This window comes from Nesoenas mayeri (assembly GCF_963082525.1).
Source record: "Nesoenas mayeri genome assembly, chromosome: 3".
NCBI lineage: Eukaryota > Metazoa > Chordata > Aves > Columbiformes > Columbidae > Nesoenas > Nesoenas mayeri.
This window is the reverse complement of record NC_137544.1, coordinates 34,829,083-34,851,456: the sequence shown is the minus strand read 5'-3', so window position 1 is coordinate 34,851,456 and position 22,374 is coordinate 34,829,083. Positions and strand designations below refer to the sequence as shown.

The 22,374-nt window shown below is 37.4% G+C and overlaps 1 protein-coding gene across 1 annotated transcript in view; it reads left to right on the top strand.

Moving 5' to 3' along the window:
* ELOVL4 (ELOVL fatty acid elongase 4) overlaps positions 1–22,374 on the top strand; it is a gene marked incomplete at both ends in the record, with an annotated part of 30,117 nt that overhangs the window by 617 nt on the left and 7,126 nt on the right. The window contains 2 exons of the mRNA XM_080342330.1: positions 16,293–16,480; positions 19,761–19,841. Coding sequence (XP_080198456.1) covers positions 16,293–16,480; positions 19,761–19,841 — 269 coding nt within the window. The remainder of the gene's footprint in view (positions 1–16,292; positions 16,481–19,760; positions 19,842–22,374) is intronic.

The window sequence follows — 22,374 nt, the reverse complement described above, 5'->3', positions numbered from 1 at the left end:
GCAGAAGCTTTTCGTTTTATATTAAGCATGTACGGGTCGGTTCTTCTGTTTTCCGTTTTCAATATGCTCCGTTTTTGCACTGGCACCCCATGGCTGCAGTGTGGAAGATGCTGAAGGAAGAGGAAAATATCTTGGAATATGGAGAAATGTGAAAAAGCAACTTTCACTGCTGGGACGGCAAATGGGATGGTAACTTGCTGCAGTGACCAGTAGCCTTGGAAGTCTTGGTCAGCATGAATGGGTCTCTCTCTTTGGTCAAATGAAACGAGTCGGGTAGAGTCCCAGCTTTCATAGTCGCTATTGCGAGTAGCCTTGGGCAGTTGACAGAAGAATCGCTTCTCTGGATGTTTTCTTCATATTTAAGTTGCCCGCGCAGTGATGAGGTCAAGGCTATTTTGATTTAGACCTAGAAATACACAGAGCAAGACTCTGGAGTGAATGCAGCTATGGATGTATTTTGTGGCAGTAAAATAAGTGGGAATGTGGGGCCTTCATTACAGACAGGAAGCTCACTGCATCAGCAGTCTTTTCTTTTCCGCCCCCCTCCCTTCTGCCATCTGTCAGATAATAAATTAATCTTATGTTATAGATGGAGGGAGCTCACTTTTTTTTTTTCCTCACAATTTGCCTTCCCAGTCTATCTTCTGGTTTTTTGCCATATTTTAAAAATTAAGCCTGTGTGCATATTTTTTTTCTTCTCTGTTTAAAACCTGCCAGAATACAAGATCAAATAAAAATGCTTGCAGCAGCACTGCATTGTAATCTACCAGTGTTAGCGCTCTTTCTCGGCCTCTTGCAACATACAATTGTTCATAGACTGCCAGGTAGTGCATGAAAGAGATGCTGTTCTAGGCAGTCAATAGCATTTGCAGATGAATATAAAAATAGATGTGGGTACAAAGTTGATATCCTTATGGGTTGCTTGATTTGTTTGGAAAAATACTTCAAGTTTTCATATATTTCCTAAGCTTCAAACATGTGATTTAAGTCTGTATGTAGACCATGTTTGTTGTAAGCAAAAATGATCAGAGGAAAAAAAAAAAGAGGGATGAGAAGGCAAGTTTATGTAAGGAATGTAAAGCTGAGTAATGTACAGTAGTACTGCATATAGAGCAAACTTTTGTTTCTTCCTCCTGTTCCTTTGGAGCATGTTAAGCAGTAGTAAGATGGCATTGTGATGCCATCTAAAGTATGCTTAAGTCTTTTACTAAGGCAACATTTTTAATTTTTGCTCTAAGTTCAGTAGTGTTGCTGTTACCTCAGGATTCCACTATAATGAAGTAATCAGATGAATTTTGCATAAGACATGGAGAGTTTCTTGTTCAGGTTCTGGATTTCAGTGGGTTCCAGCAAGGATAGTTTTGGATAAAGCCTAAGTCACGTCAAAAGCATGTTACTGATCTTGTTTATACCCAGTAGTACGTAAAACAAGGTCTTCCTGTAGTTTTTAGAGTCAGGTGTCCATGTGAAATATAGTGTCACACAGTGTAGTTACAGGGTAGCTCTGGATAAGAAATTGTCATTTATGAGGCAATGCTGCCTTGCGATTTAAAGAAGTCATGTCTTAATGCCTTAAGTTTTGCTTAAATACCTGCTCAGTTTGCTGCTTTTCTGCATGTGTTTTTTTTCTAAGAAAAAAATAATTGTCTCCATTTGCCATCTCTTGAGTGAATATGTTAAAATCATGTATTCAGCACTGTTACGTGAATTCATGTAATTCACCTTTGAGTCAAGAACTATGGCAGTGATGTTGCTCAACAGAAAACACAAATTATGGTATGCAAGACCATTGCCTAACGTTCAATATCATTAAATGAAAAACTATACCACGCAGCAGCGTTGCTCAACAAATGATGCCATGCAATAGCGTTGCACAACAAATCATACAGAAACACTACTACACAGCAAAATTACACAATAAAATGTGAAGAAATTTTGTTCCCACTACTACTCCTACACAAAGACTTCTCATTCATATGAAATCGAATTTACTTATTCTCTCCCATTCTTGCTGCCATTTTTTTATTTGACACCCAAGTGTGTCATTAGGTCTGTTCTTAGTATTCAGCAGGACGGTCCTGCCAGTAGGTGTGTTTTTATAATGCCACCCCAGACTCCTGCGATGTGACTTGTGTAGAGCTGTGCCAGAACATCCCACTGAGTCTTGTGCTGCTTTATTTTTGTGCTGTAAAGATTTAGGCTTTGTCCTCTTCCTGCTCTGTGCTGCTTAAAAAGCATCTGGCCTTTTCTGAGACAAAAAAGAACCCCAAAAGGCTGAGTATATGGTGAGCCTAACTGGGCTTTTTTTCAACGATGTCACAATTTTTATAGCATTAAGGCTGCTAACTAAAGCTGATTTGTGTTTGTTTGTTGTGTGGGTTTTTGTTTTTTAATCTTGTATTTGGGAATAATAACAGTATTTTGTGACCTTTTTCCCCCATATATATTATCAAATAAGCTTTCAGCCTTCGCCTAATGTGATTTTTGCATGTAATTTTGTTGAAATACTACTCTTTTTTTTTCCCCTCTCCTTCCTTGGCTATCTTTTTAGACCTCATGAAAATCTAAAATCCATTGTAATAATATATTCATGTAAAAAGACTGAAGGGAGGTAGTTTAGAAAGCCATGAACCTCAAGAAGAGATAGAAAGGACAAAAACTTGGTCTTAGCAGTCATCAGGAGAAAGAAAAAAGGTAGTTGGGAGAACAGTTACTATCAGGAAAGATGATGTAGGAATTCTGTGCCATTATTTGTGTAAGGGCATGGGTCCAGTGACATGTAATATTTAGGATAGAGAGCTTCCTTCTTTCTCTCTGCTGGGGTAGTTGGTTGGGGTTAGATCTGCCAAGAAGGATTAAGGATATGATTAGATGACTGAGCAAGTGACTTAAAGGGAGGTTCCAGGCTGAGTCCAGGAGAACTATTAAGATTAATAACTCTGGACACAATCCAGGAAATAAGAATGTGGAAATCTCAAAACACAGGTGAAGTTGGGCAGTTGTGGGGGTGGGATGTAGGAGACTGTGTCTCTAAAAGGAGATTTGTGAAACCCTGTATCAAAAAGATTTATTTTAGAGGAACTATTTCATTTGGATGTATTGAGTGAAAGAATAGAAGGATTTATTGACTTTGGGTGAGAATGACTGTTCTTGGAGCTCAAAGTTAAAAGGAGGCAGGGCCATCCCAGGCCACGTGGAACTGCTTTGGAACAGCAACTATTTACAGCTGTTACAGTTAATAAGATTACAGACTTTTTCCATCAGGAGGAGAGAGGAGAAAGATGCAAACTTTCACTTTAGTGGTAAGGTAGTCTTCTGAGTAGCATCTAGTTTAGGAGCAATATCAGTTGAGTCAGAAGTGTAAGGTAATGAGGATGGGAACAGCTGCTTGCCTTATAAGTGATCAGTTGAAGCAGCTTTCATGGGAACTCAAATTGCCATAAACTTTTGCCAAGAAGATCCTGGAACTAAGTTAAAAATGTTCTGGAAGTTCAGGTTCAGTTTCTTTTTCAGTCCAGGGAACAGAACTGCAAGAAAATGTGTTTCATCTTCTTCCCTCCTTTCTGTCCCCATGTAGAAACCAACTGTGGCCAAAGAATTGCGAATGTTTATGTTTGAGGGAGGTTTATTAGAGTGGTCAGCAGAGCTGTGGGGTTGTATGAGTGCAAGTAGTACCTTGTTGTATTTGTGCCAAAGATGGAGGTAAGAAGAATCCCAATGAAAGTTCTTGAGAGAGTGACAATGAAGAGAGAATGAAGGGCGAGGGGAAGGTTCATGAAGCCCGTTTCACGGAAACAAAGCTTTTGGAGGTCTGGCTGAGCACCAGACTCAGTGATCTGGCATGATACTTGTCTTGTAGATACAATTTTCTTCTCAAGGGAGCAGGTTTTTTTTTCATCTGTGATCATGACTGTGTGAAACACAAGGATTAGACAGGAAGAAACACACCAGAAACTGGGAGAAGCTGGTGTAGTTTGGTTTAGCTATCTTGTGGCAGAAACATGAATTAAAACCTGTGGCAGAAGCAACACTTGGAGAAGTTGATTATGGAAGTAAGGAATGTTAAAGGCTAGATTATGAGAGTTTACCGTCAAACAAACTGAGCAATAGGAGCATCCCAGTTTACTAGATTCATTTCATTAAGCGTCACATTTAACTGCCAGTCAGTGGAGGGAGGGACTTTATTAGTGAAGAAAAAACAGCTGTTGATATTGAAGACAATTTGCCGGATGTTTGGGGGAAATTCCCCCCATGTTTAATTGTGGAATTCAAAAGACAGATATTCAGAACAAAACAGATACCAAGCACCCTTGGAAATGGAAAAATCACTCAGAAAAGTACATTACTGAGGTGGAAACATGTGCTTAGAGATTTTGGATCACTAAGCTTCAAGAACTCAAGCCTGAGGGAAAAGTCTGAAAAAAAGTTCGGGCTGTGGATGAGGAGCTGAGTAGTGAGTGGAAGACTTCTCTTTCCTAAAGCAAAGGAGAAAGAGTTGTAGGTGTTCACCTGCAACTCTCAGCTCCAGCAGAAAGGTAAAACAGAAAATGCCTTCAAAGAGCACCAGCACAAATGTGATATGAACTTCTGTTGGAACGTATTCCAGAAGCAAAAAGAAGTGTTTGGACAAAATGGCAAGAAAGTGACTTCTGAAAATTCCTTTTAAGGCTGTGTAGGTAGCATGTCTTGAAATCTCTAGAGGAAATGTTACAAATGCTCTTAAAGCAGATTCCGTGGAAAAAGGCTGGGAAACTGCTTCATACAGAATTTAACCAAGCTGATTGCATTACCTTATTACCTACTGCAGAAGGCGAAATTATCTTTAAAATTGTAGCATACCGTAAATGACTGTTGTGGAGTTTTCTGCAGATTGTTCATCCCAGCTAAGGCTGGATTGTCATTAATGAGGTGCAAATTGGCATGTGGTTCTGGAGCTACATACTGTATTGAGAGGTGAAGAATTCTTGAGCAGTTGAAATATCTGTGTCATGAAGCAGATGCATTCATCCTGGGGACTGCAGTGGCTATATAAATTGATTGAGTGTAGTGGTTGAACTGTTCTTTGTAGGTAGCTGTCTCTACTTGGAGAAACTTGACTAGAAGATGATCATGGTAGTCATTATTTATGCTGTGCTCAGGGTGAAGAGGCATGTAGCAGGAATATGGTTATAGCTACGGAAGACCAGAAGAGGTTCTATTTGAGGCAGCTATGCTATACTATCCTGTGCAACCAGGAAAGATTGTCAAAGGCTGCGGAAGGACAACTGGTAGAGGAAGGTGTACGAAACACAGTTTGTAGTTCCTTTTAAGGTCTTGTAGATCAGGAGCCATCAGGAGTGGGTGAGGCACTTTTTCCTCCACCAGTCCAGACAGGTTTTTGGAGTTACTTGATTCATATGGAAAGGATTAAGGGAGCACTTAGGTGAAAGGTGGATGAATGGAAAGGCTCCATGCAGACATGGAGAGAACTTTGGGAAGAAGAATTTACTAGGATGCAACACTAGGCGGGGAAAGGCTGTGGTGTGTAAAGAGGTCTGTGAGGTAAGGCAAATGGAGCTAAACCTGAATGGCCTGAAAAATGATAGCTAAATGAAAGTTCATTTAACTAAGAAGAGTTGGCTATTAAAAAAAAAAAAAAAAAGTATAGCTTTGGCTTTTAAAGAGTGTTGGTATCAGTGAAGTGTGCCTGGAGCACAGTTGGGACAGAGTGCTTTCAAGAGCAGATCTGATCCATGAGGTACGACTTCTCTGACTTGCCAGCTGTTATATGACAGGGCTTTGCTTTCTCAGGCTGTATTTGAAAACAAAGTTGAAGCAGCTATTGCATTTCATAAGGAACTATTGTGTGTGGGACTATCTGACTGACATCTCCTCTAGGAAGATGTAGCTGGGGGATACATAGTTTCTGGATCTTGTTTAGGTGGCAAGTGAGTACAACTGCACTCAATTTTGTCAAGACTCAGGTGCTTGTGAACTTATGGACTTCACGGTCTTGTGGAATTTTAAGGACACCACTAAAAGCAGCTCTGAAATTCAGGCCTGCTGGGACTTAGATGTCAGCTCTGTGGGGATTTTCAGGACTGCATCCGAGACTGTAAGTAAAGCAATACGTAGCTTCAAGGCAAACCTGGAGATGAATTGAGTGCAACGTGCTTTGTCTTAACTTCCATTGTGTATGCTTGGATCCCAAGATAAACATGAGCTAGTTTACTGTCCTCTCATGGAAGGTGAGGGGGAATAAGCTACCTCAATTTGGCTCACATTTGCTACAAGTTAATGACATGCCCATGGGCATTAACTGGTCAAGGTTGTGTCAGGTTAACTCACTTATGTGCCTGCAACTCAACTCCTTTCTTTATGTACTTGAGTAATTTCAGTGGTTTGATCTTTAACTCCCACCCCGGAGTGTTCTCTTTCTCTATGGCATTGTTTGGTTTGTTTCTGTCATTTTCCCATTCCTCTCATCTCTTTCTGTAGTACCTCAAAAGTGTCTTCTTCCTGCTGTGTATATGTTATGCTTCAGTTTGCATGCTTGACCATGGTGTTTTTCTAATTTTTTTTTTTCTTTTTTATCTGCTTATAGATATCATTTCCTCGTTTCCCTCTCCCAGTTATAGCAAATATAAGAGATTGCTTTCTGGCTTTCTAAATGTTCAAAGTGTGTTCTTGGAAGAAGGGAATTTATAACACATCTTTTACTTTTTTTGTTGAGCCAGTAAATCATCTCTCGCTAAATAAGATTTTATGTCCTTCTATTCCTAAAGAATCATTGTAACACCTTGTTTTTAAATGGTTTAACTACTCAATAGGAAAAAAAAAAAAAAAAACCAACAGTATATACATGTGCTAAATTGAATATCTGGACCGTAAAAAGGAGACTTCATAACCACATTTTCAGGGTTCACATTTAATATTTAGTGTTTTACCAGGAACAGATGTGCCCAATAGAAATACTTACACATGGAGTAACCCAAAATGCTTTCATGTTTAGGTCAGATTTTCTTCTACTCTGTCTAATCTCAGTTTCAGTAGTCCATGAATTTTTGATCCAGAGTGAGAAACTGTATTGCAGAAGCTATTAGAGAAGCGTAGATTTGGAGGCCATGTGTTACCATGAATGCTAACATGACTGTAGAGGTGAAGAGACTTTTAGTTGTAGCAGTCATTATGGTATGACATTGTTTAGCTGCCAAACTCATGATTTTGCTGCTGTGTACTTAGTCAGTGAAAGACACTCATTCAATTCATGATGTACTTGTGTTACGCTAACAGAAGACCTGCTGTACCTTACAACTGTAAGTTTTACTTCTACCTGTGCACTTTGAAGAGCTAATATATTTCAATAACTCCTTTTGTAGTTTTTACTCAAAACAGAATTCCTGTTTCATTCATCCTTCTGTAGAACCAAGCTGATGAGCAGCATCTTTGTGCTGATGCAAACAAACAAGAAAAAGGGGGTAGTTTATCAGATTTCTGTGCAGCTTCTCGCAAACGTTCTCTAATAGCTTTCTGGTATTATTTTTAGGTAGATTTGCTGTTGCTGATTTTCATACACATTCACACACTGCATCTAGGAGTCTCTAAATGTTCATCTGTAGCCCCAGTAGTTATGAGATCAGTGATATAAGTTGTTTATATTTGCTGTGTAGTTAAGCATCAGCACCCTTCTGCTGTGTTAGCACATTAGTCAGACATATATCAGTGCTGAACTTACTGTCCTGTGTATGCTGAGTGTGTAATATGTCTCTGTACCGTGGATAAGGCCTTGCAGAGTTATTATTAAACTGTTATTAATAATCCTTCGCGTTTTTCGAGGATGTTAGCTTGTAACTGAGGGAATTTAAGAAAAAAAAATCTGTCTCAGAAGATTTATTCTTTGACATTATAAAATCATGAATCATACTAGATGGACCAATAGTCTAATCTGTTATTGCAACATTGAGTGTGCATAAATCCTATGTTTGTATTATTGCTACTGATACCCCTACAACGTATTTTAGTAGTACCAAAACCCGCCCCTTTTGCATGAAGTAATGACATCCAGTTTGAGCTCTCAGAAATACAGTTTTGGCTAAGACCAGAGAAGTTTGAATAAAAGTTTCAATAAAGAAGACAATGTAGAAGGAAAGCTTGTTGAACTGTGTTTTATACAGCACTTTTATTTCTTTAGAAATTACAGGGACATGGGCTGGGTCATAGAGTTCTGCAAATAGTTCACAAAATTGCATCCCATGGGTCAGTTTGGTGTTGGTTGGTTTTATGTGGGATTTTTTTGTTTGTTTTTGGTTTAGTGTTTGTGTGTGTTTGGTTGGTTTTTAACTTGTTTTCTTCATCTGTTTAACTTGTAATATTTAAGAAAAGGCATGCAGGTGTCACTGCTCAGGGAATGCATCTTGCTTTTGTGATGTTTGGAAAAATAAGATTTGACAAACGGAAGAATGCTGCATGCCTCAAGGGCTTACCATCTTGCGAATCTTGTGTAAGCTTCAGTGAGGATTATATTTTTATTATTCCTTGAAGCAGAGTGTTTGCACTGTTCTCACAAAGAATCATAATCAACAGAGGAGGTAAATAAAAAATAATTGGAACAAGGCAATCTCTTAGACTTGAAAATCCTGAGACTTGATGGTGAGTTGATATGGCTCCTGAACTTCGTAATAATTCTGTTATTATGCTTAGCTTGAAGTAAATGTATTCTGTAATTACTGTGTACAGGCACAAATGCAGTATGGTATTAGTGACTGAGTGATGAGAGGCCCAAGAAGACTAGAGTGCTAGTTGGAATAACGGGAATACTATTTAAAATATGTCTGAATTTTAACAACAAATTAGGATTAGGCATTCCTGTTACATTAATGGGAGTTTATGAAACACATGCATACTACACAGGTGTTCATTAGCTGCAGCAGATGCTCTTTTTAGCTCTATGGTGTTTTGATTTTATGTTGATCTGTATAGGTTTAAAAAAGACTCAGCAGTCAATTTCAAAGCCCCAGAATTTAGAACAATGCCACAGCTGGTTATAGGTAGTATCTCTTAGTCTGATCTGTAGTCCTTTGGGGTTTGAAGAAGGCATATCTCTTTTCTGAGTGCAACAGGATTTGTACAGCTTTGTCTACAAACTTTTAAAATCTGTGGCTTTTGTTTTTCAGAGTATATGCTTTCATTATGGATTGTGCTTGAGGCTGAATATTTTTATTATTGCATTTTAGCTTGGTGTTTCATAGCTTGCCAGAGAATTTTAATGTCTCTTGTTCTCAGCCCAAACAAATTAGTTTGTTCTTAGCTAGTTAAAGCTTGAGGATAGACAAAACACTTAACTCAGATACTTCCATTAGTTCTTGAAGATCAAAGTAAATATGTTTTCTCTGTACTATTCTGTATTTAAATAAATTACCTAAATCAGGCCAGCTGTTGTGCTTTGTTGTGCCAGGTTTTGGGAATCTTTATCCATATAACATTGTGTGTATGTCATCCTTAGCTTTAGCAGTGACATACTCACCTCTTATTGGTTATGATTGCCAAAAAACCCAAATATACTCACCTCTTTGTCTTTTTTTTCCCCAATCATAACTGCTGCTGATGCTGTGATGTTATTGTGATAATACAGAATTCTTCTGTGAGGGAATATGCAGTGACTTGATTGGTATAGTGACTTGATTGGTATAGTTAATTTTCCATGCCTAAGAGGTGCAAGGCTGATTTAAATGTTTGTAGAGTATCCAGAGAAGAGCCATGAAAATTATTAGAGGATTGGAAAATATGTCTTCAGATCAATGAAATAAGGTGTTTATTTAAATCTAAAAAAAGCAGCTAGCGAGCAACCTGATAGCTGCTTATAACTACTCAAATGAGGAGGAAAAAAAAATTGCTAAAAAAGCTGCGTATTCAGTCTAGCAGACAGAAGTATCATAAATTGGTTAAAATTTAATTAATTCGTTTGGATTTAGGGAGCAAACTTATGCAGTGGGTCAGTTAACATTTTACAGCAAGCAGTTATGTGTTCTACTGGGTTCTGAGCCTCTGAAAAGACATATCCTATAGTAAAATGGGAAATTCTTCTAAGGAAGATCTCTTAGCTAAAATGTGAGTTAGGGGGAGCTTTATGGCCTTTGTTTTGTAGATTATACTAGATTGCAATGTTCCTGAGTTAGGCACAGGTATCTTTGACCCGATCAGACTCCTTAGAAATACCCACAGTGCCAGACAACTGCAGGCATTGCCAAGTATGATAGGTGAGATAAAGGCAAGAAAGAAGCATAAACAGGATGCTCCTGGTGTCCCAGTCCTTTTGCTTTCCTGCAGCAGCTCTCTGCATAATCCCTCCTAGGAGGACATAGGCTTTTTTGATTGAAACAGGAGTGAGGCTACAGGCATGTTATTTTAGTTTGTGCACTAGCTTCAATCCCCTATCATAGGATTTCTCATAAAGAAACTTGATAAACTGGGGTGATTGAGGATTAGAATGCAATATGCGCAATAAATAATCAATATCAGAGCAGACAAGTTAATTCAAGCACTAAAGACCTTTGAAAGAATCAGTCTTTTTGGACCAAGAAAACTGCTCCATTAAAATTGTAATAAATAAGTGAATAGAAAATTTCAGCTCCTGTAGGTGTTCATCCGAAGTTATATGGCCTCTCAATTTTGACTCTGCAATGTACTTCAACAGTGTTCAATCTCAAGTTGTGCAGCACATGCAGTGAGTTGTGTACTGTTCTATAGGATAATTTTATAGCTTCAGCTGTTGTTCTATTTGTACATTTTGAGATTTTAGTTAGTCAAAGACTGAGCTTTTTTTCTTGGAATCTCTACAAACTGGTAACAGTAAATGTACATTTAAGTGATTCTGATGCATTACTCCATTTAGTTTAAAAGCCTAGGGTCCAAACACGTAGATGTTATTCGAGTTCACTTTCAACTGAGCCAGTCTGCAGTGGTCATATAGGCAGAGAGAGCCTTGTATTCGCTTGTAAGGATTTAAAGGACCAAGATGGTATTTTTCATACAAATGCAGAAAGAGAACTATGTTGTGTAGAATATTAATCCATAACCAGAAAGAAAAAGGGAAGAGGGGCCACTAAAATACTGCAAAGGAATTTAATGTGAAAGCTTAGTAAACATTTTAAGGTGCATGAAGTCATGTTTCTCAAATGTTTGCTTTATATGATATGTGTTTTCATTTTGTAATATCCTTCAGTTATAGTGCTAGTGGAGCTAACGTGAAGTTCTTAGATAATTAAAACAGTGTAGTTCATAAAAGAATACTCCAGTTAGATAATACTGGTTTGCCTTCCTTATATTGTGAAATTAGTATTTCACTTGTTTAAAGAAATCTTGCTTGAGATTGGGCTTTGAGAGGACTTGTTAAAATAAACAGCATGATCTTCAGAGAGCTCTCACTGTAAGAACCACTTTTAAACAGTCACCATCATTTCTGCAGTGTCTTTAGAAATGTAATTGGACAGATGGATGTGCTGGATTGGCACTGTAAGTGTCTTTGCGCTGAGAATAGTATCAATAGCTATTAATAACTTCGAAAGGCTCTCCAGATAAATTAGTGAGTAGCAACCTTATAGCTAAGGAACACGTATGTTGTTAAACTAAAAATAAAGTTTTACTAAGTATTGACTTTGAATTTAATACGAATGCAGGGAATTTCAGAATTTATGTATTTTAGTTATGAAATACTTCCCTCTAAAACTAACATTAAAAACAGAGATAGTCACCATTGTATTGTTTCAGGATTTCTTCTAATGAATGCAAGAGCAACTGCGTTATGCATTTGCTTATTTTTAAAGTTTGTACTTCTTCAGGAAAGAAAAAATATAGATTATAGGCTCAGTAGCATGCAGGAAATCTAACTGTCTAAAATACTCTCTATTGGAAAGAAAATGCTGAACCACATTTAACAGAAGCATGGACATATTAAAACACAGTACGTTTCACAGAAGTTTCTTGTGATTTTTATCTCTAGATTGCCATCAGTGCAGCCTTATTTATTGAAATGCATCTTCGTTCGCTTTCCATATTTCAATATAGGTTAATTATGTCCTCTTTGGACATTGAGGTAGAGTATTCAGTCCTTTTCACTGGTCCTGCTCTTGGTCTTGCTGTGGAGGAAGAAATCAGAGGGTTTTATGTGTGTATTTCCTGTGAATTGCCCCACATAAGGAATTAAATCCTGCAAGGGTAGGTTCTTGAAGGCAATTTCAGTTATTTTTATCTATTAAAAAAAAGTATACGTTCTTCTGTTTCTTCTCTTCTCCTTGAAATGTGAAACTTTAAAACGTATGTACACAAAATGACAGGAAAACCTTGTTTCTATAAATATTTCACATTATTTCCTTACATAACAGTAATTTTCTATTAGGAACGTGTTGGCAGATGCCTTACTCTGTTCTGGATTCACCTTTATGATTGAGTGCAACTTCAAATGTTTGTTCTAAAACGTCTCTCACCTGACAAAAAAAAAGCACTGTACTACAGGCTGTGCCATCACAATAGGCATTTTATTTGTGATCGAATTAGAATCTGGGTCTTAGGATTTGAAAGGCAAACACATTAATCCCCTGAAAGATTCAGTCAGTCTCTGTCAATTCCAATCAGGTAAAGGCATTGGTCATTTTGCTTCAAAGCAGTTGGAGGGATTTTTTAATTCAGGGAGCTAACCTTTTTATTTCAAGCTTATTTTGTCTTTCAGGCAATGATGTACCTATTGCTTGTGAAGTACTTCAGGATTTAATGCACTCATATGTCCCATTAAGCAATCACATTTCGCTGTAATTTGCTGAAATAATTTGTGGTCATCAGCACTAGGTAGCAAGTAGGACACAAAATTGTGCTGTTTTAACTAAAAGAGGGTGGGAAGTGGGAGGGTGTTGGAATAGCTTGGGAGGTTTGTCACTTAAGCGGATGACTTGAGGTTGAGTTTATCTTGGTTTGAAAGAGGGTATGTGAAAAGAAGCTTGGAACCAGGGTCTGCATGTAACTGTCCATTTTCTGTGTAGAAGATGGACAAGCAGGCTTACCTGGTAAACTGAAATGAAATTGGTTTTATAATGTAATACCTGTGCAACAAGAATGGTGTATGGAGCTGATTTAAAACTGAACAAGTTACTGTGCATTATCTAGACAAGGTCTTGTGATGAAACAGTTTCTAAATCTAGCAAGTTCTCAGATTAATAGTAGCATACTTTCTCATGCCACAAGATTAGTAAAAAATTATCATGTTCAGACTCTCCAAGATGCCCTGAAAATAAATGCAAGATGTTGTTCTTAGCACAGGAGGGATTAGAATAAACTTTCTGACTATTGATATGCTTCTGTTTTGGCCAGGATGTACTCCAGAACTGAATCGCCTACTGTATTTGCTCTCATACAGGCATTTTGTGTTCAAAGTGTAATTAACTGTCCTAGCAGAGGTCAGGCCCTCAAAATCCCAGTCAGATAGATTCCTTGGGCAATGTATTGTGTGGTCTGTATCAGTAAGCTATGTTTTTAGTACAAATACTTCAGGACTTGTCTCAGAGATGTGGTGACTCCCTGTGCAGAAAGCCTCTGCACAGGCAAAGTAACAGGCTGAAATCATGATACAGGTATGGAAGTTTAGTGACAGCTGCCCTGGTGCTGTTATGTTGTTGTCAGAGTTAATTAAATTTATCTATTGGTTTTCTCCAGTTCTTCACTTTGTAGTATTTGTGGAAAGTAGGTGAAACAGTTGTTTACAGTTCTGATGCTTTCTTTTCACCCTCTAGTGAATCCTTGTTCTTCTCTTCAGAGGTCTTTGTCTCCTGCTACAAAAAGAAATCTGGAATAGGTCATGGTTCCTGTTTTCAGCAGTGGGTGGTAACATTCACCTCCTAGGTAAAAAAGTCAAATCTTCCTTCTTCACGTTTTTTTGTATTGTCATTTTAGCATTCAGGATACTGTGGAAGGCTGGGTTAGAAAATAGAGGACATTCTCTAATATGTCTTTACCTCTTTATATTGCTTAGCTCAAGAAGGCTGGAAAAGCAGCCAGGTCTTTTGCCTTACCTGCTTTTCACTCTTTGCACTCTTAAGTGTCTGAAGTGAGATGCAGATTTGATTAAAGCACGTCACACATTGTCTCAATTAAGTGGCACCTTTCTTCTCTCTTGGTGCAGATATGTCTTTGCTCATTACTTCATATCGGGTGGATGTTGTGGTTCTCAATGTCTCTTGTCTTTTAAATGGTAGTATCTTTTATTTTAAAATTCAGATTGGTAGAGCAATTGCTGTTATAAAAAGAAGCAGGAACTGAAGTGTAAGGGAGACAGCAGTGTCATAATAGCAATGCAGCAGTGTGATTTCAGCTTCAATAAATAGCATTCTGTGAGGTCTGGCAAATGGGGCTGTTTCTTTACATTCCAAGACATTGTACTTACAGTATAAAGCAATTGTTCTCATGTTTGACAGAGAGTACATTGTATTGTAATAGAAGTGTCTGTTCCAGGAACTTGCTGAAAAGTAAGAGGCAACTGTCTGCTCCCACTTTCTTGAGTTCTGTTTCACTGTCTGTGTTTCTCCAGTCAATCCCTCTGACTTTTTTGCCACTCCTCCCTGTTCTCCTTGCCCTGTCTTGCCCTTGGCTTCTGTTGGTGGCTGTGGTCACAAGGCTGACTCCTGTCATTCTGGCAGCATCAGCCTTGCTGGAGGTTTCCATGCATTAGGATGACTTCTCACTTCTGGTATGAACAGTCATAATGGAAGCAGCTAGGCTGGCTTCTTTTGCATTTCTTTTTAGGCTTCCCAGCATCTTACTTGCAATGTGCAGATCAAGTATTGTTAAATCAGCTGGAAGCAAGAAGAGTCAGGGCCATGCACATTGTCTCTCTGTAGATCACAACATGTGGTGTTTGTTAGAATAGAGAGTCTCATGAAATCTGCTTCTAAAGTGAGGTTCTAATTTACGATCTTAAGGGCGACTAAGGAAACAAGAAAGAAGTGGAGGAGAAGTAATGGTATTGTTGTTCTATATTTCACTCGTTGCATCAGGGCTCTTCATTTTTTAGATAAGTAGAATTTTCTAACTTACCTGTTGGTTTGCCTAGGATTGGGAATGAATTTATGGATAGGTTGGTTTTTTTTTTCACACTGTCTTCAGGTTACCAAGAAGAAAAACAGTTATCTGAAATAAACTTGCACTCTAGGTAAGTCTGTGGGCAACTGCGTTGCTATTTGTGAGTTTGCCCACAAATGACTGAAGGCAGGTGGTTTAGATGTCTGAGCTTCCCAAGGAGCACTGTTGTGTGATTTCCATTTGAACTCCGACTGGTCTAAGCATCTGGCAAATAATCCAGTTAGTATCATAGCGCTGTGCAATACCTGAAGTATCGATAGTTATGTAATAGTTGCCTTTTATCTCTTGCTATAACTAGAGTTCAGCCTTCATATGGTGGGGGAAGGAAGCACCTGTGTAAGGATGTGTCACTGTAGCAGTGCCATCTTCTAATCCTAGATGTCACTGGTTCATCAGGCCAAGAGTGATTCTTTTTGTTTGGTTGGTTTGGGTTGGGTTTTTTGTTTGTTTTGTTGTTGTTTGTTTACAGATCCAGAACTTAATATAGCATATTCTGGGCACTAGAGTATGTGTGTCTCTGGATCCCATGAATGAATGAAGTAGACTGTAAACAAAACCTTTGTCTCCCATTCTGCAGCACAGATTTCACTACCTAGAACCATCCCTTTAATCTCTTCTATTTAGTTGTTTTCCAGTGATGTTTGTATTGTGTCTGAAACATATGAGTCTGACCTACATCAAATAGCAAAGGTACTTGGTTAGCATCGTACAACCTGTATAAAATTAATTGGAGACGTTTTAGTACCCAATTTTAAACTAATAAAAACTATTAATTTTATCAGTGTTTTGCCAGATTTGTGTATCTTTCATTTGTCATGTTGTAGAATATTTTGTTATGTTGCCACTGCAGTCACTGTTCATCATAAGCAAAATTGTTTTCTGGGGGATTAGTGTGTTGGGTTTGGGCTTATGTGATTCTGTTTGCTTTACTGTTTTGGATTGTAGAACAGGACAATGGAACTTGCATCACATAATGAATGTCTGTGTGAGGTAATGTGATAGAGTGGTGTGTTTTTTAAAAAACTATTTTCTTTAAACTTCCTAGAAAGAACGAGTGTATTGTGTTTCTACTATCGGATACATCTATTGCAGGAGAGAATAATACTTAACAAATGCAATGCTTAAAATTACAATGAAACATATTTTGTTCAGATCTTGTTGACTCCTTCTGTTTGCTTCACCCTCCTCAGACAAACGTGTTGATGATTGGCCCTTGATGCAGTCTCCATTTCCAACACTGACTATAAGCACTATTTATCTCCTCACTGTCTGGCTGGGCCCCAAATGGATGAAGACAAGAGAGCCCTTCCAGTTACGTTTCCTGTTGGTTGTTTACAACTTTGGGATGGTTCTGCTCAACTTCTTCATTTTTAAAGAGGTGTGTATGCCCTCTCACAGGAGGGAATTCCTATTTAAGTCTGAGGCTGTCTACAGTTTGCAAAATGAAAATAATCTTACATATTCATCATCTCTATTGAGAGTGAATGTTTTGCACAGACATTTAAAGCTGAGTTCACCTTTAATGTATTTCTGTAGCTAGGTATATTCTGTTTAAGAATAAATGCACTGAATGAGTCTATAGAAAGAATTGTGTACTAGCTATTCCAAGTTCTTGTTAGATTTATGTTGGTGTAAACACTGGACAGATTAACTAAAATCTGTAGAGATTTAATACTTGTAACTGATTTTTTTTCCTTTTTAATAATTTTAATGGGTGTCAGAACACTTCTTGTTAGAAATCGAGCTGTTTGATGCCTTCAATGTGTTTATCATTTTTCAGATATTTTTCAGATTCAGATGTCCATTGTATGTAGTGAGGAAAAGTATCTTGTCTGTAAGTTATCTTTTAGAATAAGAATAAAAATGAAGTGAACCATATCTTTAAATAAAAGGACACATTTTTCTAATATTTGGTTTGCAAAGTTCTGAGAATGTTAATTTTAATAAATTTCAGTGCTGCTGCATTTTTCCCTTTTTAGGTTTTCTGTACAGAGGAAATGACTAGTAACAATGCAGTGGATCAGCTCTTTAGTAGTAGCTAAGTGGTATTACTTAACAGTTTGGTAATGATGTTTCAAGGATAGCTGTCCAGAATACAGCTGATGCTAAGGAGTAGTTTACACTGCTGTGACTTTGCTCATCTGAATTGTCTTCTTCCAGGAAGATCTCCGATCATAAATTTGCAAAATCCATTTCCAAAAGTAAACAAATGAACAGAGCAATTAAAATTACAGCATTGCAGAGCTCTTTTTTTTCTGGCTGGTCTGTTCTATACTTGTGCCAGGAAAGCATGGCATGTCTGAGGATGATCTGCATCCCTAGAGCTTCTATAATAAAATCATTAACAGATTTCAGCAGTTTTTTAAGACATGGTACAGTAAAATGTTAGCCATCACACCTCAGTCATCATTTTGTCTAAATTGTTTCCTTGCAGTATTCAACTGAGTAGTAAAATACTCCAAGTATGACAGAATTTAATAATGACTCTCAAGGATAGTTGTGGGAATGGAAGAAATCCAATCATTTTAGCAGGTTAAAACTGACACTCCTCTGAAATGAATTCTGCCATGTTTTTGCCATGTTTGTCCTTTTCACTTATGAACAAAACAAACCAAATTAAAGGAATAAGCTGAATTATAACAGACTTGTGGTCAATGATTTTTCAAACCTGTGTTGCTTATAGTATATGTGTTCATATGGCATTTCCAAATCACTAAATTAATATAAACGTTAATGGGACTGCAAATACACATTTGCTGCTGATAGACTGAAAGCTCATAACTTAAAACACAGAGGTTCTTGTTTCCTGCTATTTCAAATAGCAGGTTGTTATTCAGTAGATGTTAAGACTATGGATATGACGTTTACAAGAAGTGTCCTCTTGATCTTAGAGGCTGATAGGAGGTAGGTGTTCAAGTTTCAGTTGTTCCCTTTAACAGGACAACTTCTGCTTCAGTCTACGTGGGGTGTACAATACCAGTGTGCCACTGTTGTAATTTGCTTGAGCAATGTAATTGTTATGAGTAAAATTATACACAGATTATGTTTTGTGAGTGACTGTGAAGTTTCCAGGTATTGCTGAGAACAGAATTTGAATGTTAAATTCCTTTAAATGTTGCTAAAATAGTCATCCTGGTGGCAAGCTGTATTGTTCATCTGTGATAACTTATGTTAAAATGGTAAGTTCATTAAGTACTCCTATGTTGTCTAGTGGACTCAAATTCAGATTCAAATTAGGAGCAAATTTTGCCTAGAACATGCAGAAGTCCCAGATGGATCTCCTGTTTTGCCACAAAACCTTGAATTTCTTATTCTACTTGGAAGCAGTCTAGTGAAGTCAGTTTACTGCCTTTTGCCAAGGGAGCCTTGGTCAAATTACCCAGCAGGCTACAGTAGTTATTGGTTGGTTTCTGTAACAGTGTGGACCAAACTGTTCCCTGCTTTTCTCTGATACTATCAAATGTGCTCGTACCTGTGTGGGACCACGCTAGGGAACAGTGGTGTTACAGCAGCTTGTAAATGGACTTGGATGATGTAGTAGTAGTTCAATTTCTTTCCTAGAGTCATTTCTGTGGACAGTTCTTTCACTTCCCTACTTTAACAGACGTGCAGAAGTAAGTCCAGATTTTCAGAAGGTTTTATGTATTGGTTTTATCTGGATATCCTAGTATTGTGTGCAAGATGAGATACCAAAGTAAACTTGAGTTCAGTTTAAATAAGATGGAAGTCAGATTAGCAGTAAGAATAGTGAATGCCTACCAATGCTTATTTTGGAGATCTTTTTATATCACCCTTCTTTACTTTTACAACTCACAATTTACAGGCTATGTCTGTTCCACTGCCATCTTTTTTTATTCTTAACAGGGTGAGATTACCTGACTTTAAACAATCTTGGATCATAACATCATTGAATGTCAAGATTAGAATTTGAACCTTGTACAGCATTAAGCAAGTGTTCTTCTTTCCAAAGGGAACTTGCTCAAACATCAAGTTTATCTCCTGTTCAGGTTCTTGCAACATGCTTTATTTGGAGTGGCCCTACAGGAGCACTCCATGTGCTTTATGCTCTTTCTGTTGGCGTGAAACGGGGAACTTATCTTCATGCAGTTTCTCTCAACATGTTATATGGGTGCTCAGCATTGGCTGTTCAGGGTTGGTTCCTTTTTTATTTCCCCCTCCCTTGGATTTTGATTGGTATACTGTTTTAGAGAACAGTAGATCCACATTATCTAATCCCTGTCTCTAGGAGAGAGTTCTCTCGAATCCATCATGGGAATAGCATTTCTGTCATTCATAGTGAAACAATTAGGTATTTTCTGTCTCTGAAGCTAGAGCTGTCCGAGGGAATACTCATATTTTAATAGCTTAAGGTCACACTGGAATTCTTACTTATTTGTACAGGGCTCTAGTTATCTGGGCAGATACACGCAGGGAAAAAGTGCTTTCTTTTTAATTTACAAGAAAAAAATAGCTACTGTGTAACAAAAGTTTGTTAGGACTAAATATTGACTTACTTCACTAGTATTCTCAGGACTGGTAAGGGTATTTTAAATATTTCTCTTCAGGTAAGTTTGATGTAGTAAGAAATTTGCTAATAATTGTTATGAACGTATTTCATATAGTATCTTTCCCTTCATATATGACTTTAATATTTTCAGCTGTTTTTGTCATCAAGAGCTCGCGGTTACAGCTATGTCTGCCAGACTGTGGATTATTCAGATAATGTTTATGAAGTTAGGGTGAGTATTTCTTTTTTGTATTTGGATATGAATGTGTGTAACATATAGCACTACATGATCATTTAAGTCTTGTCTGAAAACAGTGTTTCCAAAGTTCTGCTGTCAGCCATGAGTGTATCCCGTTATATTCTCACAGACCACTTCAGGTTTGAATATATTGCACACAGCAGGTTTAATCAAAGTGCATCAATGTATTTGCATTAACTTTCATCTTACTGCTACAAGTAAGGATAGTCTTGAAGATACCATCCTTGGCTTCATCTGTGGTTGTACAATCCAAGATAAATATCGTATGCATACTTCGTTTCCTAGACCTTGCAAAAGTTTATGATACCAGGGTAACCACAGTAAAGTAGTATTTTAGCTAGATCAAAGCAAGGAAGATTTATCAGCATATAGTGTGGTTGCACTTCACTCTTACTGGTGAGGCAACTTTTTGTCTCCCTTACCCATGTTTGGCTTCATGAGGTCTTGCTGGCTTCTGGCAAATGTATTATCAGTACATTTCATTGTAGAAGCTTAGAATTCAAATATGTGGTTTTTGGAAAGCATTCAAATTAAAATAGAAGTGCAAATGCGTGTTAATTTCCGTAATGCTGTTGATTAGCTCATGTATTAAGCCTTATCTTCCAGCAGAGCTGACACTTGAAAATCTCTCAGCTGTTCTTGCAGGTTTCATCTACAGATTAGAACATGTTCCTGAAAATATAATTAAAGTGTGTTATAGTATAAATACATTTAATATTTATAACACATGTCAAAAAATGGCTGTCTACAAGGTGGCTATTCATGCGTAGTATTATTCAGAAGCTTGTGCACGCAACAGGGGTGGTAGTGAAAAGGATGCGTTTGAGTCTTACACCTTATGTGTAACAGCTGATATTGCAGAACAACTCTGTGTGTAGATTTTTATTTGCCTTATAATAGTCACCTATCTTTTACCTTTCCCCATGCTGTGCACTCACTATTTGAGTCACTAGAATAATTCTGTTAATAATTTTGTTTAAAACCAGAATCTAGCTAAGTGTAACAAATGCTAGACAGGGTTTTTCCAATAGATAAGCAAAATAGAATGCCCTTGCACGCAGCTGGATGACACTGAGGTCTGGAATGGCATATATGGAAGGAATTTTTATATTAATGAAGTACAAGTGCTAATGACTTTTAGCATGCAAAAATTCTATTTCATAGCCTCACTTTTAGGTGCACTTGTTTGTGGAAGGCTGTGAAGGGGTCAGACCTACTCAAAAGAATTCTCTTCTGTTCATTATGACAAAGTATTATTATACAATGAAACAAAGGCAAAATTTCGTGCCTTATTGCATATGATATCTCCAGAAAATAAACGTTGCTCTAGCAGTATTTACTCTTTGGATTTCCTGATATTTTTTTTTTTTTTTTTTTAAGTTTTTGCAAACTTCTTGATTTGCATAAACTTTATTTCTAAAGTTTTAAATTGTAATATGTTCAGTTTACAACTGAGTTGAGGAAGCATGGAAAATGGAGTTCTCTCAAGTTCTTGCAGCAACTGTATAGTATGTTATCAGTCAAGACCCTTATCTTGATTGATATCTGGTAGTTCTTGTGAATGAGTTCTCAATTTAGGTAAGTGACAAGTAGAAAACTACACTTGCAGTAAGTGTGCTTTATGTAACTAAAGAGTCAAAGATACATTTCTGGCCTGCTTTACAGTGTATTGTGTTCTGCATTTAGAAAGGTATGTTTTGGGATTTTGACACTGTAGGACAAAAAAAAACCAAACCACCACAAAACAAAAAACAACAACAAACAAACCCAGACCTTCTCAAGATTCCTTTCACTATAATTTTTGTAATATAAGCCTGCAAAAGCAATTTTAAAATGTAAGTATGTGTCGGCTTCTGTTTGCAGGTTGAGTTTAGAGTTGATAAACCTAGTAGCACATCTGTCACACCCTTTTAATAGATCTAGATACTAAATATCTAGTATCTATTGGCACAGGGTTTTCTCTGAAGAGGAGTGCTGTACTGCAACAGTAGAATTAATTACAAATGCAATAACTTTATTTGTAAGAGAATGAGTAAATAAATTCTGTTATTAGTCAGATAAAGGAGGCTGGGACGATCTCACATAAAAGGAGTGCTGAGCCCAGAAGGCATTATGGAACATGCTCTGGAAAGCCATAGCTTCATGTATGACTTCATTGTGGGGCTTAGAAAACTGGAACAAATATTGAGAAACGTGAAACTAGTTGCATGTGGTAGTCTAAATGGCAATATAGAAGCCCTGGTATGAACTTTGTTTCTGTCTTTTTGGGAATGTGCTGCTATGATGTTGCCACTTAATGGCACTTTTTAAGCAAAGCTCTTGCTCAAAATGAGGGGTTAAGAAACCTCAAGAACTCCTCAAGGGAGTATGGAGAGGTGGTAAACAGTTAAAAAAAAAAAAGTGTATGTGTGTATATATATATATGTGTATATATATATATATATATGTATGTATGTATATGTATATAAAGTTTGCTATCCCAGGTGCCAGAGAATGTCTTTCCTCT